We start from the raw sequence: 20,320 nt of genomic DNA, 5'->3' as shown, positions 1-20,320 counted from the left end.
GATTCTCAGAGTGGAGGAGGAATATATTTCTTGGCTAAAACCAAACTGCATTCAGTGCAAATCACTTTAGGTGCATGAAAAGCTGATTCAAAGCTTGTACTTTACATTAATTTGCCCTTTTTGGCAGGCAGCACCATGGCATACAGCACAATTAAGACTCAGACAAACCCTAATTCCCTACAGATCCATGAGATTTATGTGTTAGGTTTTTTTTCTTGTCCATTTTCTGAGTTTGAGGTTCACTTTCTTTGCAAGTGTTTCACCTACATTCACAAGCATAGGCATTTGATTCCCTAAAAAACCCTCCAAATTAAAATGCAAGTTTCTCACATTATCATCTGATTTTGAGCTAGGGTTTTAAAGAAGTACCAAGTATCACAAGACTTACAACAAAAATCACAAGTCAGCAGCACTCTCTGAAAGCTTTCTTTCCCCTTTACTGGCAAGATCAGCTTTGATGTCTCAGTTCCTTCCATCTGACTCTATCTGGTACTTTGAATATGTATTTACAATACAATAAAGCATCACAAGGTTTATGCACAAATCCCAAAGCAAATCACCATCTAATAGGAATTGACACTCTCACTCTGCTTTCCAAAACCAACAATAGCAGCTGGCTTGATTAGGACATCTACAAAAAATTAAATGAGGAGGCAGGCTGAGGAAGGGAAGGAATAAAAAATAAAAAGAAGGACAGAATTATACATCTCAGAGAGCTTTGTGAAAGAAAGCAGGAATCCCTCTCTGTGTTATGCATGGGGGAGCCAAGGTACAGGCAAACCACAGGCACACATTCTACAGCAGAGCTGGCCATGGAAGCAGACCTGGACCTCCTGACCAGCAACACGGATGTGCACAGGCCCATCACCCTCTCCAAAGAAAATGAAACATTCATTTCTCACAAAAGCATGTGTTTAGGACAGGAAAGCACAAACCTTGTTTCCTTACCAGAGTCAGTGTCATGAGCATCTGGGAGAGTGAGATGCAGTCCATTATGCTTTTTGATTACTGGTGTTTCAGTCACACTACTTCCTTTCTCAGAGCCACTGTAAAGAAACAAAACTGTGTAACCTGGACATCTCCCAGTGGAGAAACGTTCCCCTCAAAGCAGGCAATAGTTTAGCTGCCATGGGAAGTGAAAAATCAAGGTTTTTTGGATGTATTAACATCTGCCCCACTGCCACTGGACAGAAAGTTCAGAGACTGCCCAGGAGGGGCTCCAGGGCACACACTGGTATTTACTTTATTTGGCTATAAGGAGTCTTTACAAACCACTGGACAAGAAACATGTTGGCAGCTAGAAGTCAGACCAGAGGAGGCCCACTAGCAGACCCAGACCCAGCAAAAACCACCACTTCTTGGGCTTTTCTGCAGAATAATTTGTTCACAGGTCTACTGTGCTGATCCTTTTGAAATAGACCAATTACCACCTTCCACCTGGGTGCTAATTTGTTCATATTTTCATTTCAAAGGGCTTATTTTCTCCCCTTCCTCCTTTGTTCTGTTCAAAAAGAGGAAGAAGATAAAAACTACCAGAAAGCACTGCTTTGTGAAACAGGTCTGCTTATGAAACTCTGGTCTGTTCTTCTACTGGACTTCTGTCCTCACAGGAGAGGCCTTACAAAGAGAAACACACCCAAAAAAAATCATGTGGCTAACAAAAAGTCACTTAACTCAGATCTCTTGAGCCTTCCTGTCACCACATAGTCTGCCACCCCCCAAGGATCAGTGGTGATGATATCTCCTCTCATCATCCATTAAGGGATGAAATACCAAAAGGAAAAGTGACTGCCCTGGCTACTTTTTCTGGCACACTTCCAAGCCTGCAGCTCAGCCTTTGGACAATATTCCTTCCAGGAAGCAAGCTGTCAGAGAGACATGATTGGTGTGGATGCCCCCATCTTTCAGTCTGAGGAGGCTTTGGTAAGGATTGCACAGAATTCCCTTGAATCTGCATTGATCTAGTAGAAGAATTAGCTTGGGACTGCTGTTTGGTTTTAAACACAATTATTCTGTTATCACAGAAAACAACAGCAAAAGACAAACCAAGTCTTGCCCTTCCCAGCTAACAATCTAAGACTGAAAGCCACTTACTGTCATTCATCATAATAGCAATCGTATTTACAGTAGCTAAATAACCTTTTACTTGGGCTTTGGGATCAAGCATAATGGTTTCTGTTAATGCACTCTGAATTCTTGGGCACTGGACTGCACCAATCTCTGTCCTTGAATGGGCCTCCCTTATCTTCCATACTGGTTTCCACACTGATAATTCATTTGAGCCTATCACATAGTGACAGAGAGAAAGGAAAATTAAATTGTCTGTCCTATGCCTTAGCCTTACCTAGACAGGACTGACCCAAATGAAAGTGCCCTGGCCAGAAGCTGCTGGAACTGGATGGACAGCTCAGTCTTACTGCTGTGGATGCAGGAATAAGGCAGCGGCACTTCCATATATTACTGCCATGAGCTTAATGCAGCAGCACTACCATGGAATCACTGCTCAGGCACATGCTGAAACTCTGAAACTCTGGCTAATACACTGTACTCCTCCTCTAGGGACAGGTGAAGAGATTGGAAAATCCCAGGGTGAAAACCCAGTGTAATACATTGTGCAAAACAGCCACTCCCAAAGCTCTGTTATCCCAGAGAAGGGCTGAAATAGAACTACCCTTTGAAAGCTGCAGTACAAAGCCTTCAGCCAGGAAAGCTTTTTGATGCACCATGGAAGAGATAGGAGACAGATGATTTGCTTTCTACGGCAAATCATATGGCTCTGGAAAGGTTGACAGTAGGACAGGAGGACATCTACTGCCCACGTTTTTGAAAAGTAGTTGAGACAGTGGACAAATTGGTGACAAAAAGGCTGAGTGGGACACTTGGTTGTGAGACTGCAGAGGCACCAGTTTGTCAGAGAGAAGACAGGGGACTTGAACAGGCCATATGAATAGCTGCTGGGGATAAAATACTGGGCCTTGAGAGACTTTTTGGTCTGTCAGTCACAGTAAGATTGTAAAGCCAGCGAACGGGCCAGACAAATGCAACTGAAGTGCCATTTAATTGTGTAGGCAATTATCTACTGATTGAACCAGTAAGGAGTACTGGGTGCAACAGCTCCCAACTTTGTGTAAAAGCAACCTTCTCTTTTGCAAGAGGCCCTAAAAATGCCTTTGTCCAAGTCTCACTGATAAGAATTCCCCTTAAGTTCCTCTGCCAGCCCTACCCAGAATACTTTACATATTTGTTAGCTGATACTGCTGCAATTTGCTAAATACAAGGGGCTTCCTGGGTCACTGAATCCAGTCTAAAACTGCAGGTACCAAGTTGATTCTTGTTACCTTTCCAGCAGCATTCCATAATAAAAAAATACCTTATTATGTGTTTTTTGAAAAAAGAAAAAAAAAAGCCCTGCTGGGAATAGCAGTGAAATACATACTAGAGTTTTTAAAAGCAAAAGCAAAGCAATTTGTTTTGTTTAAGATTCTATGGCTAAAGCTTATCAAAAACCTCTAAAGCTATCACATCTTGGGTTTTTAAGTATAACAGCCAAAGCACAGCTTGGGATCCAAATGCAGTCCAAATGGCTGAACTAGTTATTTGTCTGTTTTCCAATGTACTCTCTACAGTCTCAGGCTTGCAGCCCCCCCTTACAAGAGTAAATCTTCCTCAGTCATAATTGTTCAGTGTGGATTTGATCAGCTTCATGAGGACTACTCATGGGTATAAAGATTATTCATGTGAGAGGTACAGGATTGAATCCTTAGCTAAAGACACTAAGGCCTAAGGAAATAAATGATTCAAATCTGTAAAAGACCACTGCTGCTATGTAAATACCGTGATGCTTTGTCTTTGGTTTGCTGCTCATTAGCTAAACCAACAAGAATTACTAAGAACCCCTCAAGGACAACTTGTACACAGACATGCACCATTCTGTACATATACTGCTGGTGTTTATAACACTTATGCAAATGCATACAGAAATTGGGGAACAACTCAAGCTACATCACCCTGCTGTCTTGGTTGCTGCCATCAAGCATGCTGTCATTCCCATCAAACACAATCCCTGTGGACATTATGGGCAAGGGATCTTGGTATAATATTCCCAAGACACTCTACACTGACACCTTGACTAGGGCAATATCCCAAGGGTGTGGGAAAGAAGAAAACCCAACTCAGTATCTTCCACATTTTCTCAACTTTACCTTTTAGTGGGGCAGCAGATGAAAGGGAGGAAACAGGGAAGGTAGCATTTTGTGAATGCAGATTTAGTAGGACAAGGGAAGGGTGAAAGATGGTACATCCTTCCTTTCTTTCCTTGCCCAGTTAGCACCAGGCTGTGCAACCAGCGTGCAACTGCAGCATATGAGTTTGGCACTGTGCCTTTCCTTGGCTTACTCACTTCAGGACTGTGTCACCCCCACACATTCCTGGGTGGTGCCAGCTACTGCAGACTGTGAACAATAGCTGATGAAAGCTCAGCACTACTGGGGAGAAAGAAAATCTGTCCTCCATTCTTGTCATCCAAATATGGATAGAGATGTTTAGACATTTGTTTCAGAAACCTGGGGTTCAAACTGCTTCTTCAATATTAAAACAGTGAGGTTTTGTTGGTTTTTATTTTTTTTAAATAATGGCCATTAAAATCTTCCTTTTTTTTTTTAATCACTGCTAGAAATATTACTTATCTTTTAAACAGTACTGTTTATCACCCTTCTTGCAAAATAACTCAAGTATCTAGAAAACTGAAAAAGATAACCACATTACCAATTACAAATCTGAACTTGCTACAGTGGAGAAAGCCTACCTGTGCTGTAAAACACTGTATACCATCTGCCACATCTGCAACATATGTCTGCATGTCACCAGAGCCTCTTCAGGTCCTTTATGTATCCATTCCAGTTTTACTTTGGTGAAAAGTAAGCTGCAAGATGAAAAAGAATAACTCCTATTTTATTGGCATCTCATAAAAGTAGAGAATCAGTATCATTCCGGCAAGATCCTGGCAGGCAGCATTTTCACTTGCTTTGTACGTGCAGTAATAAAAGAAAACACCATAGCACAAAACATTTCATTTGGCTCAAGTTTGATTCCCCACAAGGAGATGAGAGGATTAACAATATTCCTCATGTGCAGTCAAATCTGCGTCACAAAGCTGGCAGGACAGTGTTAAAAGCAAAGCATTGCAAAGCTAACAAGGTGAAACATAAACTGAATCTCATTTTATTTTGGACAATATTAAAACCAGGAGAAAACAGAATTGCTGTAATACATATGCCCAGGCTGTTTTCTTAGTCTGGCATCTCCTTATAGCACTGGCTTATATAATGAATTTCAGACAAAAACCCCAGCACACTTAACATACACAGATAATTATGTAATGCCTCACAGGAAGGAAACACTTTTTCTTAACCCCAGCTGGCAACCATCTCATGCCCCCAGGCAAGACAGCTGATAGCCTTGTACATTCTTGTTCTAGGCAGTGGAACTGCTGCTACTATTCTTATACCTACAGAAGACGTACTTGCACAGACCGCTGGAATTCAGCAGAATTGGGTCACACAGAGGTTACAAGACAGATTTGGCAATGACACAAGCTACCACTTGCTGCCAGCATGGCTTTTAATACCATCCTTCACTACACCCATTTTATCTAAATTGTGAAGATGATATAATTTATTTCTTTTATATTAATGAAAAACTTTAAATGTTTTCATTAAGTCCAATGTCAACACAATTTTAATTCACTTGATATGGTAGCAATTAATCCACTGGAAGCACATATGTGAACATACATGAATACAACAGTTGAATGTTAAAAATCCTAAAAATGGGTTTGTGAATGTGACCTGCAGGCTCCTGAGGAATCCAAACTACTTCCGAAAGAGACAAGAGCAACTGCATATACCATGTTAGAGAAGAATTCACAGCTGAGAAAGAGATCCTTCACTTGGAATAATTAGAACTCTATTGCCAAGACTGTGTAGTGCATATCTACAGGAGTGTGCTAAAATGGGAGTTTCATTTGGTACTAACAAACATCAGGGTGGGCATTTTTGGTTTGGATTTCTTGTTTGATTGGTTGGTTTTTCCTTGGGGGGCGGGGATGGTAGTTACCAAAATGTAGCCCAACTGTATCAACTGCTATAGTAAAGTCTGCTTATGGCTGCTACAATTTGACCTGGTAGAACAAGCGTTCCATGAAATTCCTTAGGTACAAACTTTGACTAGCAAAGGCAGATCAAGACTCATAATCAAGGGAATTTGTCTTCACCCTTTACAATTTAACATCCCTACTTCTGTATCTTTGATTTTCTTGTTACTGGTGTGAGCAAAACAAATATTGGTAAGAACATAATCTGCTATTAGGCATGCTGATGCCCTAACTGGGAGGAAATGCCTTTATGATTCAGGTATTTGAGGCTAAAACAGACTGATCAAAATTTTTGCTGGGACAAAGATGTAACAGTGGATGGATGCACTGTTAAAAAATAAGTCTGAATTCAAAGGAGTGGTTAGCAATGGAACTGGTCAGTGATGCCTGCTGCTCTGTACTCCCTGTGAACAGGGCTCATAAGAACAAAGCCTGTATCAACACAACAGGATATAGAATCAATCACTTGGGTATAAGGAATACATATCACACTAGAAAGGTGGGAAGTTACATCATGGAGTGCAATGGTATTAAAAAAGACATCAAGTTCCTGAGCAACAATGCAGTTAAAAGGTCAAACAATCCTTAGCATCCATATATAGAAATATAATCAGGTAGGAACTGGAAGACATGGCTATTCTTGATCAGAGCATCAGCAAGACATTTATTAGAATCCTGTTTCTAGTTCTTGCCCTTTGATTCCACAAGATGACTAAAAATGGGATATGGTTCAGAAAATGGTTATGCATGATGAAGTGAGGGCTAGAAAAATGCACTTCATCAGAAGCTTAATAAGTTCAGTTTATTTGCTTTAACCAAGAAGCAGCAAAGAAATTGTTCTGCCCCAGCCTGCAAGCACCTACATGAAGTCTCTCATTGTGAGTCTTTGATGTAAAAGAAAAGATACACAAAATCTAAGAATTTGTTAGAAGCTGAAATCAGTCAAATGGAAATTTCTAAGTAAATGCATTCATGTAACTATCTAGGAAAATAATCTTTGCACCAACTACCTTGTGAGAACAGTAAATTCTGTAGTCATTAAAGCCTTTTCAGCAAGGCAGGATAACATCTGGAAAGCAATGGCAGTGTACAAACAGAAGCTGTGGGTTTGATGCATAGGCTCATGAGTGAGTTCTTTGGGCTGCAATGTGCAGAGGGGTGAGACTACGTCACCCTCCTTCCAGAAGTTACTCTATTAAAATATTCTTCCAGTCCCAGAAGCAAGCACATTGAACAATCCATGCCATTTTAAACAAACAGAATAATTTTTAAACCACTACAAACTTTCAAAATTAAAGACCTTCTAAAGCACTGTACAGCCCAGCCCTCCTTGCAGCAGAAGAACAGTGGTCAAGAAGACCAAGGCTCAGAGACCAGCTGTATTTCATCCCAGAACAAAGCCACACTTCTCAACATGGTAAGATACCACTCAGTATTAATTAAATAAACAAACCTATTAACAGTCAAACTGCAGGACAAGATGGCTCTATTAAAGGCTCCTTCTTCTTCCATTAGCAGGGACATAGATGGCTTATCAGCAAGGAAGTAAAATCACTACATAATATCTTTACACATTGCAGTTAAACATTGAAAAGACAAAGGAATCATTTCATCACTCTGCTGTTTACTGCTTACAGTGAGTATATGTCATCTGCTCTGGATGAAGATGCAATGTTCTATCTCAGGAGCGAGAACAACTAATGAAACCAAGGAAAAAAACAAGTCTCTCACAAAAACATAATGAAGTCTCAGCACAATACTATCAGGAGTTGTAAGGCACAGGCACACTACAGGATCTTGGAGATACCATGCCCTACTAGCTGTTGCAGCAGTTCACCTTGGGAATAGTGTTATCCATGTTATTGTGTAGTCTTATAATGAACCAAACCAAAAGATAAATAGGAGGAATGTAAGAAGCAAAAGGAATCAAACCATACCAGTGGCAGTAGCAAACAATGCAATTAAACATGCTAAGTAAAAGGTGGAAATACAAACAGGGTATCAGGCTGCATCTGCTTGCTATACACTCTTAGTATTTCTCAGCTTCTAATAAGCTTTGTAACAGTGAAACCAGATAAGTAAATACATAGAGAAAACAGGGAGGTAGTATCACTATCTCAAGCTTATAAATTTATTACTTAGCTAGCACTCTAACTACACATAAATCTAATGAGCATTGTGTCCTATTAGTGTCTGCACCCAATTTCAGGGGCATAAATAAAAATTACTTACGTACAGATTTCACCTTATTGTATTTCTTAATATCATTGTGCATTTGTATGATGCTTGTAGTATTAAGCAGTGTAGACTTTTAAAAGGATTCAACATACAAGAATAGCCCCAAGATTATCAATATAGTCATTGGTAATTCTATTAGCCTGTGAATATGAAAACAGATTTGGGCTAAAGCAAGTATATAAATTGCTACTACACCAGCATAGGAAAACAGAGCAAAAAAACCCACAAATCATTCTTGTAATGTGTGTGACTTCAGGGACAGTACCAATGGAAAATAACCAGTGCAACCAGTACTTAGTCTTGATACAAGACTCTAAGCTCCCTCTCAGAAGAGGTTTTCTTTTGTGGTGCATGTGGACAGTATGCAAAGGTTTTTTTCTCTAATGGAACATCAGGTTATTGCCACAAGCAAACACACCCACCTCTCACTCTAGCACATTAACTCTGGCAAATTAAAATCCGGATACAGCCAAATTTGGTGAGACCTAAAGTTCTGAAAATTCAAAATGAATCCATAATGAGGTTTCCTAAGCATCAAAACTTCAGCAGTACAAATTACCATATCACTGTAATAGGTCACACCTTGACAAAAAAGGTAGAGACTGGAATTTTGGAAGACCTACAAAAATTTTCAGAAGCAAGCAAACTACTTCGGTGGATTTCAGAAGGCATTTGACATTTGTTTTCATAAAGACTGATTTCAATTGCTTATACTAATGATATCTCAAGGCCTGGCCAAATACACCTATCTAGCACTTCCAAGAGTCTTTTAATGTTACATGGCTAAATGCTCAGCCTTTAAGTTCTTTAATATTACCATCCATGAAGAAAAGAGGCAATTCTTTCCCATCCCTGAAAATTTAATTACTGAGGTTTAATAGCTAATATTTATTATCAGAAGATCTCACAAGTGCATCTGTATATCATAAATGCTTATGAGAACATCTGTGAAGTTGTAAGTTGCTGTGTATAGCAATAATCAATTGAAGACTTTATGGATGCTCTAGGACTTTAAAAGATTTAATAATCAGTTAATTATTGGGACTTTTAAAACCTGCTTTAAAATGGAGCTCTTAGCATCAAATGTAGCCCTTGTAGTACAGATTTATACAGCATCACAGTGGGATCTGTGTCTTATCACTTGACAAGCAATAAATAATGCCAGTACTATAACAAACAAGAACACCTTCCACTCATTTCAAGGTTGAGAGACTAAATTAGGACTAATGAGTATTATGTAGTCATTTGTCTATATATTTTGCCATCCACTGTCTGCTTAAAACCCCTCCAGTTTTTGAGAGCTTGTCAGCAGCTTCTCAAAGATCTACATGTCTTTGAGCTTTACCAGATCGGTGCTGTCATTCCCCAAAGTCTTTCATTATTCACCCAGATTTGTCTCCTACACACACAGCTGCTGGGTTATTTTGGATTCTGAATGCAAAAGAAACAAAACAAACCACCAAAACATGCAGCAGTGTATCTTAATTCACCAGACAACTGTGTACATAAGCATGAAGCTCCTGACCTTCTGCAGCTAATACACGTGTGCTTTGCTCCTCTGTTAAAGGATGCATGTGCCTGCTGGTTTGTACAGACATTTGCTTGGAGATGGAAACCAGTAACAGCTCCAAGAGCAGCAAACACAATTCCAGTGTCTGGGTGATGGGGGTGGGACAGCAAAGTGCCACAGAACAGCAGAGACCAGCTCACCCTATCACCTCTCTGAAGTCCAGATGCATATTCCACGCCAGAGACAACGAAAACAACAATGCCACAACCTGGATGGGTGGAGGACCCAAGTATGTCCTCTGATAAACTGGAAGGTGTGGATTCAAACCCCTGACACTAGGATCTTCTTGAACCAGTTTCTTCTCCTTTAAGGTAATGGATACATGGGGAGGATACAGGTGAATACAGAACACAAACTGATCTAACAGAGCTGGAAAGAGGATGAAAGAGACAAGAAAAATGATCAAAGTTTTGGAACTCTTTTGATATACAGAGATAGTAAACAGACTTCCCAGCCTGAAAAAGAGAATGAGAGACGAGATGACAGATTTATAAAATCATTAATAGCATGAAGAAGATCAGGAAGTCAAAGCAATCTGTGTTGTTTCAATGAAAAAAAGAATATCCAATAAAGGAATCAAACAGTGGACTTAAAATGGGCAAACAAAGTGCTTTTTCATACAACACAAAACTAAAGTGCAAAACTCATTGCTGCAGGATGTTCTGGAGCAGACACAAATATGTTCAAAAAGGGATTAGAGGAATTCACAGATGACATGCCCATCAGGGGCACTAAAGACAATCTAATGCAACCTCTGGCTCCAAAAGCCTCTGAGCCAATCTGCTGAGAGAAGCAGGGATCACATATGAGGGGTAGGATCATCCTACTGCTAGGTTTCTATACACTTTTCCCTGTGCATTCACCAGATGCCCTGCTGAAGCCAGACAAGCTTGATCAAGAATGGCCACTCTTACATTTTGATATGGCAGGAACATGACTGCAAGCTCATAGTCTTCTTATAACCCAGATTGTCTAGTCTTATTTTATCTGCCAGTGGAACTGTAGTATCTTCACAGAAAATGAGTTACTCAGTTACCCAGTTATTGAGTTTAGCTTCAGTGGTGAGTCACCCAAACAACTCAATTAGATAATAGATACTCCTTCACCATAACTGTTATGGTTTCATTAACCTTCCTACAATACCTGCTAATACCCTAGTCAAATTATGAATAAGAAAAAAAGGAAGCAAAATTGGGGAGCTGCTTTTAATCTCCTGTATTTTTGTTGATAAAAATCAACTTCAAAGTTGCTGTCATCTCAAATAACTCTGTGCTTCTTGCAGTCTCCTGACATTTAAGGGCACATTCTCTAGTTAAATTAATGCCAGCAACTCTGACTGCAACCTCCTTTTATAACTTCATGCTGTGCCATGTTATCTATCACTTTCCCAACAAAAATAAATTGATCATATACTTTTGCAGACATACGGTCCTAATTTTTATGGCTCCCGGCCCAGTTAGCCCCCAATATGAACAAAAAAATAAAAACAAGAAATCTGTCACCATGCCCAAAAATTACTGACTTCATCTTCCTAAGCCAGGGAAACTAGCAAACTCAGAGATGCCATCTCCTCCTTAATAAGAACGCCCTGCTCTGACACCAGTCCTGCATGACAGTGGCGATTTGGCCAATGGTGCTCCACAAACAATGACAGCTACAGCACAGGGTGAAAACAACTTCCAGGGTGGTAGATTCTAGGCTATTTAAAAGTTAACACAATGGAGACAATTTGCTATATTCAGCCTCTTGGCACAAGGCACCTAGAAGGTTCTTGCATATAGAGAAGGAAGGAAACACAAAAAGCGGTGATCAGGAAAGCCAAGATGGCAGCTCAAACTGTAGGAGGAGACTGCAAAGCAAAAGCAAGGGAGCAGCCACCAGCATGGCTCAAGCCCTGGATGTTTTTTCTTGGACTGCCTCCTCCTGCCAGCTGCAGCTTGCACCTGATGGCAGAAGGGCCTCCTGTCTGTCAGGGGAAGGTCCTGCCCCTGGACTATGCTGCCTAACTCTGCGCAGACCCAAATGCCTCTTCCCAAGACAAACAGGGTGTAGCCAGTCCAGCAACCTCATGCCCTTATTTCAGCATTCAGGTCCACCAGATTCACTTCTGATACAGAGACCAAATATGATACCATGAATATTTATGTGGTCCATTCAGAAAGTGCCCCTTACATCAAAAGGGCATCTTGTAGCAAACCTCCTTTATCTTGTAAACCCAGGCTGGTTGTCACTTAAAGGAAAAGCAACAATTAACTAATGGTCTGTAAAAAGCCAAACTGATTTGCTTGTAAAGGAAAAAACCCCAAAAGACACTGAAATTCTTCTTTATCTTCACCTGTCTTCAGTATCAAACCATATCTAGTCATACCCAAGAAAAGAGGGGGAAAAAAAGGATGATAAGAATTATTGTCTGCGTTCCTTTAAGTCATTATTTTTGAATGCCAGGCTTGTGGTATTTTGCTTTTTATTAAGAATGTAGGAAGCAAATTGTTAATAGAGCTGATAAAAACGCTTGTCTCACCCAGTTCATAGAATCCTTTGGGTGATACACCTGAAAAGAGTTTTTATCTTCTTCTCACCCTGATGAGGAATTGCCGACAAAACAATTTTGTAGTATCACAAATCATATGTATTTTAGTCCATATCTTGCCTGAATAAAAATGCAAAAAATAATTTCACAGTTTAAAGTTTTACAGCAAAACTTGGGGAAAAAGTTCCCAGTTTTTCTATGAAGTGTGTTTTCATCACGTTTTTATTTGCAGTATAAAAACAGGTATCCTTTGTACGAAGAGTGAATTAAATTTTATGTTGTAATACTTCAGAAGATGTTAGGCTAAGGTTTATTTTGCAAGTCTCCCCCAGCATTGTTTTGTGAATTTTTTCTTCTCTGACAGTCTCCACTGAAATAGTCCCCATTTTGCTGGACACTGTTATGAACACATTTGAAAAAACAGAGCCAGATCTTGGGCATTCAAGGCTAGGAGCTTGGAGGTCCACCTCCTATTTAATTTCAACCATGAATTCAGTAGGAGTTGCATGCACAGCTTCCCCGTGCAGCAGACCCAAGCCCTCACACTTGAACTCAGGTGACTCTGTGGTGCAGAATCTCATTTTCTGGGTGGAAACAGACCCCTATGTGGCAACACCAAATGCCAGTGTGATCTCAGAGGTGTTCTGGGAACACAGTCCACTGTATTCCACCCATGGGGCAGCGTGGCTAATATCCTATGGCTTGGGCTGGGGACCTGGGAGAGCCCCACTGCATGCCTTGCTGTCTCTCATGGCTTCTTGGCCAGTTTTGGGCACGCCAATCCAGGCTGCTGTGCTTTAACTCTTCCAAAGGCAGAGCAGATAAAGGGAATGACCTTTGCAAAGCATTCAGAGAACTAGGGCCTTCATCACTGCCTGCCTCATATCTTTTACATTTAATCTCTTAATACGGGTGCCTCTCAACTTCAGAGTTATTTGTGGACAGGAAGGAAAGCAGGTTCGGTTCCTCTGTAACTGATATCACTTTTAAAACATTCTCTCATCAGCTGGGCCTGATTCTTCAGAATTTCATTAGATATGCCTCCTGAATAAATTCAGCCAGCCTTGATTAAACTGGAATTCATTTGGAATGGTAGAGTTGAGAACTATCATGCTGCCACAACCACTGGATCAACTCTTGATTTATAGAAATGAAAAAAGAAACCAAGACTAGGGTCTTTGATTGCTGAGCAGAGACCCTTCCAGATGAGAGAAGAGCATTAACAGACCAAGCTGAATATTTAACATGCTGCCAATACTTCCTGTCCCCAAAGACTGCAGAACTGTATGCTTCACTTACTCTTCTAAACTGTTGCATTTTCATAAAAGCTTCTATTATGTGTAGTTTAGGCTGCTTTTAGAGGAAAGGATACCAGGACTCTGGCTAGTAAAGTAACACTCAACATCAACCTCTAACTCACCTCAGTACAACCAATAACATAGCTTCCTTTTGGAAATGTATGTCTGCATCCTGATCCATGTATTTAGAACAGAGTGAAATACCTCCTAATTAACTTAGAGTCAAGGTAATAAAAAGTGACAGTATACTCTTACTATGGATCTATAAATTGTGCAACAAAATACAGTAAAGCAGAACCCCATAATGGATTAATAAAACATTTCTACCCAACTTGACATATATATGAAATCTTGAATGTTAGAGATACTTGGAGCCAAAACTCCGAAACTGCATCATGCCCCCACTGTATTAGTAAATTAGAACCACACAAAATTTGGCTTTGCTATATAGACAATAGGTCTTAAAATAAGCTTTTCTTTTTCAAACTGCATTATACAATATTGGTAAGCAGACCTCACTCCTCATCATTTTAATCTAGAGCAATATAATTTATGCCACCTTGGCACTACTTCAGTAACACACATATAAGAAGTCTTCTTTAAACAGAAATCCTGCTGAAGTCAACAAGAAACCAATTATTCCTCTCTTTAAAACTTAGTACGTGCTTAAGAACCTTGGTAGATCCAGCTCTTTATGAGGAGAATGATCTATGGGATTCTCTCCTAAGTGCAGAGGACAAAGTATTAACATGAGTAACACAAGAAGGGCCAGAGTTTGCTGATATTTAGCAGACACTGACTGAACATTTAAGCAGAGCTGAAAAGGTGGAAATCAATCAGTCAAACACCACTGAATTTCACTATAGAATACTGGTTCTGGGGCACATGTGGGCATGTTGCAACCTAGGTTCTGGCTAAGACAACCCACCATACACTTATGACAGTTCAGAGGCAGTGCTTTTTACAAGATGAGTTTGTTCTGCAGGATATGAAGGAGCAGGTTTATATGCCAGCCTGAAAAAATATAGGGAAACACATGGTTAAAAGGTGGAAGAAGTGACAGAAATTAAGACAGACAAAAGCTCCTTCATTTATGAAAAACTCCTAACAAACACAACCCCAAAAACAACCTCCAAGAAAAATCCAAAATCCCAAACAAATCTACAGTGTCTAGAACAAATCTGCATTTTGGTAAATAGACAGAAAACTGCTGGCTTCACCAAAGAAAATTCCAGAGAAAGAAATGGCTATTTTACTACTACTACCATCAGGAGTTCTATTTGTCTAGGCCTGCAAAGCAAAACCACGATGTAACTGCAGCCTGTGTCAGCACCAGCTGAACATGGTTAGTGCAGGAATAGCAGCAGGGAGACACAGGAGCAGAACCTTTAATGCAGAGCTAGGAACCAGCACACAGACCCAGGTCTGCACTTCAACAGATGTGCCGAGGACCAGCTACAGCAGTTTCACTCAGTCCTTCACTGGCACAATTGAGCTAACCTAGTAAAACCTGTGTTACCATCCGGCTCGACAGCACACTGACTTAGAAAAATCAGGCAGACAAAACTGTACTCATGATAGTGCTGGGCTGCATTTTCACCACAGAAAGTGTTTTGAAGATACATTAAATTTCCTTATTAACTTCTTACTTCATAGTTCCTTTTCACTTTGTACAAGGCTAATTGCAGAGTCAGGACTTGTAGCCCCTAATCCCTGACAGGTTTGAGACCATGTAGATTGGCTTTGGCAATGGTGGCACGTTTTGTCACCTTGTTGCCTCTCCACCAGTAAAGATTCCCCACAGATGTCAGGCCAGACAGCTCAACTGATGCTGTGATAGCTCTCCTTGATCATTACTCTGAGATAAAAACTCAGAATACAACTGTGAACAGCTAGGTTTGTTCCCAGGCATTTTCTTCCTAATAATTCCCCAACTACACACATCAACCCAAGGACATTGCTGACTTACAGAACCCAGTTCCACAGCTTGCATCCTTGACTACTATTCCAGTGTCAGGTTTTCCCAGCAGAAAGCTGTGCACAGTTCAGCTGAACATGAACATAATTCAGGATCTTGTAGGCTGTATATTAAATGTCAGGCTTTATTCCTTAGCTTTGCTGTAAGTTTGAACTGCACTGTTGCACACATGACTGCAGCAGGTACACCTTACACTGTGTAAGTAAGCTGAGTCACTGCTCACGTGTAACAATCAGCAGTCTCAACCTGTCAGAGATACCTAATAGATTTCAATTAGAGCTGCCAACAAAAAATAAAAGCCTTGAGAGAAAGGTGAGAAATATATATGCATATTAAAGAAAAAAAAAACCAAAACAAATCAAAAGTAACAAGAGAATCCACAGCAGATTGAACCTAAAATCAGATTAATGGATTATTTTTCTGCAATATAGTACACCCCAGTGTGACAGATCTTCCAGATGTGCTGAGACAAGATGACACAATATTATACATCTAAAGCACAGCATATGTGATTAGAGAAAATCCTTTGAGAAAACATGCATAGTAATTACATTTTAAACATTCAAAAATATTTGGCCTTCTTTCAATAACAGCCTGAGAAAAACACCTCAGTGTAAAACTGCAAATACAATTTAAAGGCTGGCTGGAATTAACCCAGTCTGACTGCTGAAAAACAGGTTCCATTTTACAGCACAGTGCAGGTGACAGGATTACTGGTTTTTGGTTTACTTTTGTGTTCTTCACCCACCCACAGAAGGCGGGGCTTTTTTGACACACAGTCCAGCACTTAGCAACCATTGACCTTTACAAATTTTTACACAACAGTGCTTTTAAAACTGAACTCTGTTCCAAAATTTAGAGCTAACAGCTGTAATGAAACAGGTAAAAAGAACTCAACATTCAGGGTCTGACAGTCAGCTGAAGGTAATCAGCTCTGTTCAACTGAAATGAATGGATTTTTGTCTTTTAAACGAGCTGAGGATCTGGCACTCAAGCTTCAAGTCAGAGAAGCTCAGGCAGCTTTAACTCCCCAGAAATGAGCATGCATCAGATAAACACAGAAATGAAGTGTAGGGTTAGTGCAGTTTGATCAGCTTGTATCAGCTGACTCCCTACTTTATGCCCTTAAATAAATGGTTCATTTGCAGAATTCTAGCCTCCCATACATCCACAAGGATTCTGCCACTGAAAAAATGAAAGGAACAGAAGTGATGATGCATAGCAAGCTCCAGCCTTTCAAAGAGAAGAGTCCTATGCTTTCCTTTCTCCTGTTTGGGGAGAAAGCCCACACAAAATGGGCAAAATGAGCTTGCAGGAGCTGCCAGTGCTGACCATTGCTGACCATGGAGAGCACAGCAGCCTGAGGCCAAACCCTGCACCTCAACAACTCAGCCAAGGAGGGACAGAATGAGGCTGCACAGAACTCATTGAAATCTGAACACAATGAAATCTCCATGTTTATCCAGCATTACATATTCTGTTAACTCAGTGCAGAGCTCTCTGCAGAATTGCAGCACTCTAGGATAAATCAGAAGAGTATATTTATAATCTGTGCCTTCTGATAAGTTAGCAGCATGTACCAGATTTTTACTGAAGTAAATCAGAAGGGAAAGAACAGATATCAACCTAAAAGCACTAAGAATATTATAACTGTCCTGTTTACCATTTACCACTAGGCATAAAAACTGCTATGCATTTATGTATGCTTTTTTCCCCCTCTTAAAAGGCCACCATGCAAACCAGCTGCAATTCAGAGCTCACAATCTAATTTCTGTTTCTTTTCTTTTCTAAGCCAATATATCCAAAATACAGGTAGAGTGCTCTTCTCCATTCACACCACACTGAAGGCACGGTATTTTCATTAATATGTCCCCTTCCCTAAGTACCTCACTGAAAGGGCATCCAAAAGCCACTGTGCAGAACTCAGTACTCCAAGGCAACTGAAAGTGCTCAGGCTCTCTGCTGACCTGACTGACAGTTTTTCCTCCAGAAAGCTTAACAGAACCTGTCATTATGTATGTGATATATCCTACCATAATTAATTCCCTCAGGGAATGACATCCAGAGGAAGCATGGCTCAAATACATAGCACGCACCAGAAATGTGACATTTTGAAACAGACTACCAACACCAAGATGTACCCATGGAAGAGCCAATATTTTTATTTTCCTTGGCTAGTAGATATATGGCATAAACTAAATCTTGTCATAAAAAGATTGACTGAAAAACTGTTGAACAATACAGATAAAAATTGGTGCTCTTTGCTCTTGAACAGATTTGATTTAATTCCTTAGAAATACAGAAGGTGTTTAAAATCACCATGTGCCATTCAATATACAATGAAGTAACAGCTTCCTTCAGCCTTAGTCAAAAAGCTTCAGAGCTGTAATCCTTTTTCAAATAAGTACCCTGTTCATCAGGCTTCAGCACAAGATGACTCCAAGAAGAAGTAAAATGGCAAGACTGACTATGAAAGCCTCAGTATATACACATACCAAGCTGAATGGCAATGAGAGCACTTTCCAAGTGTTTGTCAAGTCACAGGTCCAAATTGGGCTAAAATTAGAACTGGGAGGGAAGAGCATATGAAAGTATCAAGCCCATCTGCCATATAAAAGGGTCTTTGAAGAAGAAAATGTAGGAAGGGTGGATAGGTATGCCAAATGAATGAGGCAGCTACAGTGAATTACTGCTTTCACACACACAACCTGTGGTTTTGGCCCAGACAAGAGCTGTGCTGTGTGGCTACCCAGGATAGTGAAGCCACATGCAGAAAAGGGAGAGTTAGTGGCTGACACCAAGAGCTAGGATAGCTTACTGCTGCCCTGCCTCAGGAGGCACACACGAGTATCCCACTTGTGCAATTCCAGCACACCACAACTGGATCCTTAACTGCAGCACTTCCTACCCACAGCTCAAGGATATCCTGCACCAGCTTGCATCAATGGTTCTTTCCAACAGAAATGGCAATATAAAACCCAACATGCTGATGAAATAGTACTGCAAATGACATCCTTAAGGTCAATTCCTGTACAGAGTATTCAGAACAACACTCAAACTTCTTGGACATCTTTTTCCTGGAGGCCCTAGAGACATTAGTAAAAGTAGAGACATGTGAGTTGCAGGGCACTTTTAGCACAGATGAGACAGAGAGGGAATTACTTTTGAGAAACACCAGCTCTGTCGGAAGCTGACAGATTCCTAATGCATCAGATTTGTGACTGCTTATTTTTTTCTCTGTGTTTTTCTTCCATTTTGTTCCTTACTTACAATGAGGTTCTACATTCACAGTAGTGCCATTTGGCAGATTTGATAGAGATACTGGCTTTGTCATTAAATTTTCCCCAATCTCTTTCTCCTCCTGTTCTAGGCCAAGATCACAGCTCTATCTGTCAGGTCTCTCCAGGTCCAAGTTTATTTTTATGTAGTACCTGCCATTCAATCAGTGTCAATGCAGGGTTTTTCATGTGATTCCAGCTACCCAAACAGTTTCATCTCACCACTGAAAACTAAATAATAATGTGATGTGCTTGATTGACCCAAATCTGCAGAAGGCTGCCTCAGTAATCCCTGCAGATTTATGTACTTTAAATTGCCATCTCTTCTGAGCAGTTTGCTCTTTCCAAAGGATACAGATTCTGGTATTTATGTTCGGGACTACAACCAATGGACAACTGGAGCCTCAAGTACAAAAATACCACTTTTGCAAAGCTGCTGCATCGTAACCACCACAGAGCATATAATGCCCAAGTCCATACAAGCTAACATGGAGACACTATTAATGTTGTAAAACACATCATCTACATGGCTTGCTTCATAACACAGTTCTATAGGAGTTAACCCAGCAAAGACCACCGTGGGAAATGGATTAAACCACTGAAACATTTTGCCTCCATGTAAGCTGTGTGTTCCCTCTTGTTAAAGCTGCTAATTGCACTGACAGGGCAGCCTGATGTGGCTTGGTACAGCTCCATTCCAATTAAAGACACCACATTCCACTGTGGGCAGCATCTGCAGCAGCACACAGAGGCTCTGCTCACAGATACAAGCCCTCCCTGGATAAATAACACAACTGTGACACTCCCTGTACAAGTGTGAAAAACCAGCCAGGGCACTGGACTCATCTCTTCCTCTCCTCTCCCACGGGCACGGCATCAGGACACATCCACTTGTCAAATTTTTCTTCTGCTGCCATAAATAAAAGTTAAACTTACCTTGTCAAATGAGTCATTCCATGCTTTATTATTGCTACTCAGGAAGCACACCTAAATTACAAGAGTGGAAGAAATACTATGACTGCTCTAAATTGTGTCTCTGCTTGGATCCTCAGACAATTTTGCTTCAATTTTACAGCACAGCCCAGACCCCTGGTATGATGAATGTAGGAATACATTTTTTATGAGCATGGTGGACTGGCAGAAGGAGAAAGGAACAACCCTAAAAGCAGTGATTTCAGCATTTCAGGCCCTTGTACCCAGAGAACGGAGCCACACCAACTACTGTATTGCCATCTATTTTCAACACTACCACCATCCTGCCAGGAACTGTGACCTAC

General features: G+C 40.5%; 1 protein-coding gene across 3 annotated transcripts in view; it reads right to left on the bottom strand.

Annotated features, from left to right (window-relative positions):
- Positions 1–20,320, bottom strand: part of TTC7A (tetratricopeptide repeat domain 7A) — a 168,371-nt gene that overhangs the window by 52,023 nt on the left and 96,028 nt on the right. For all 3 annotated transcript variants that reach the window (XM_059469396.1, XM_059469397.1, XM_059469398.1), the window contains 2 exons: positions 4,805–4,921; positions 949–1,046 (listed from right to left, as the gene is read on the bottom strand). In XM_059469396.1, the coding sequence (XP_059325379.1) occupies positions 949–1,046; positions 4,805–4,921 (215 nt within the window). The remainder of the gene's footprint in view (positions 1–948; positions 1,047–4,804; positions 4,922–20,320) is intronic.

This window comes from Ammospiza nelsoni, chromosome 3, assembly GCF_027579445.1.
Source record: "Ammospiza nelsoni isolate bAmmNel1 chromosome 3, bAmmNel1.pri, whole genome shotgun sequence".
Taxonomy (NCBI): Eukaryota; Metazoa; Chordata; class Aves; order Passeriformes; family Passerellidae; genus Ammospiza; species Ammospiza nelsoni.
The sequence above is the reverse complement of the archived record's forward strand: the minus strand, read 5'-3'. Positions and strand labels throughout refer to the sequence as shown.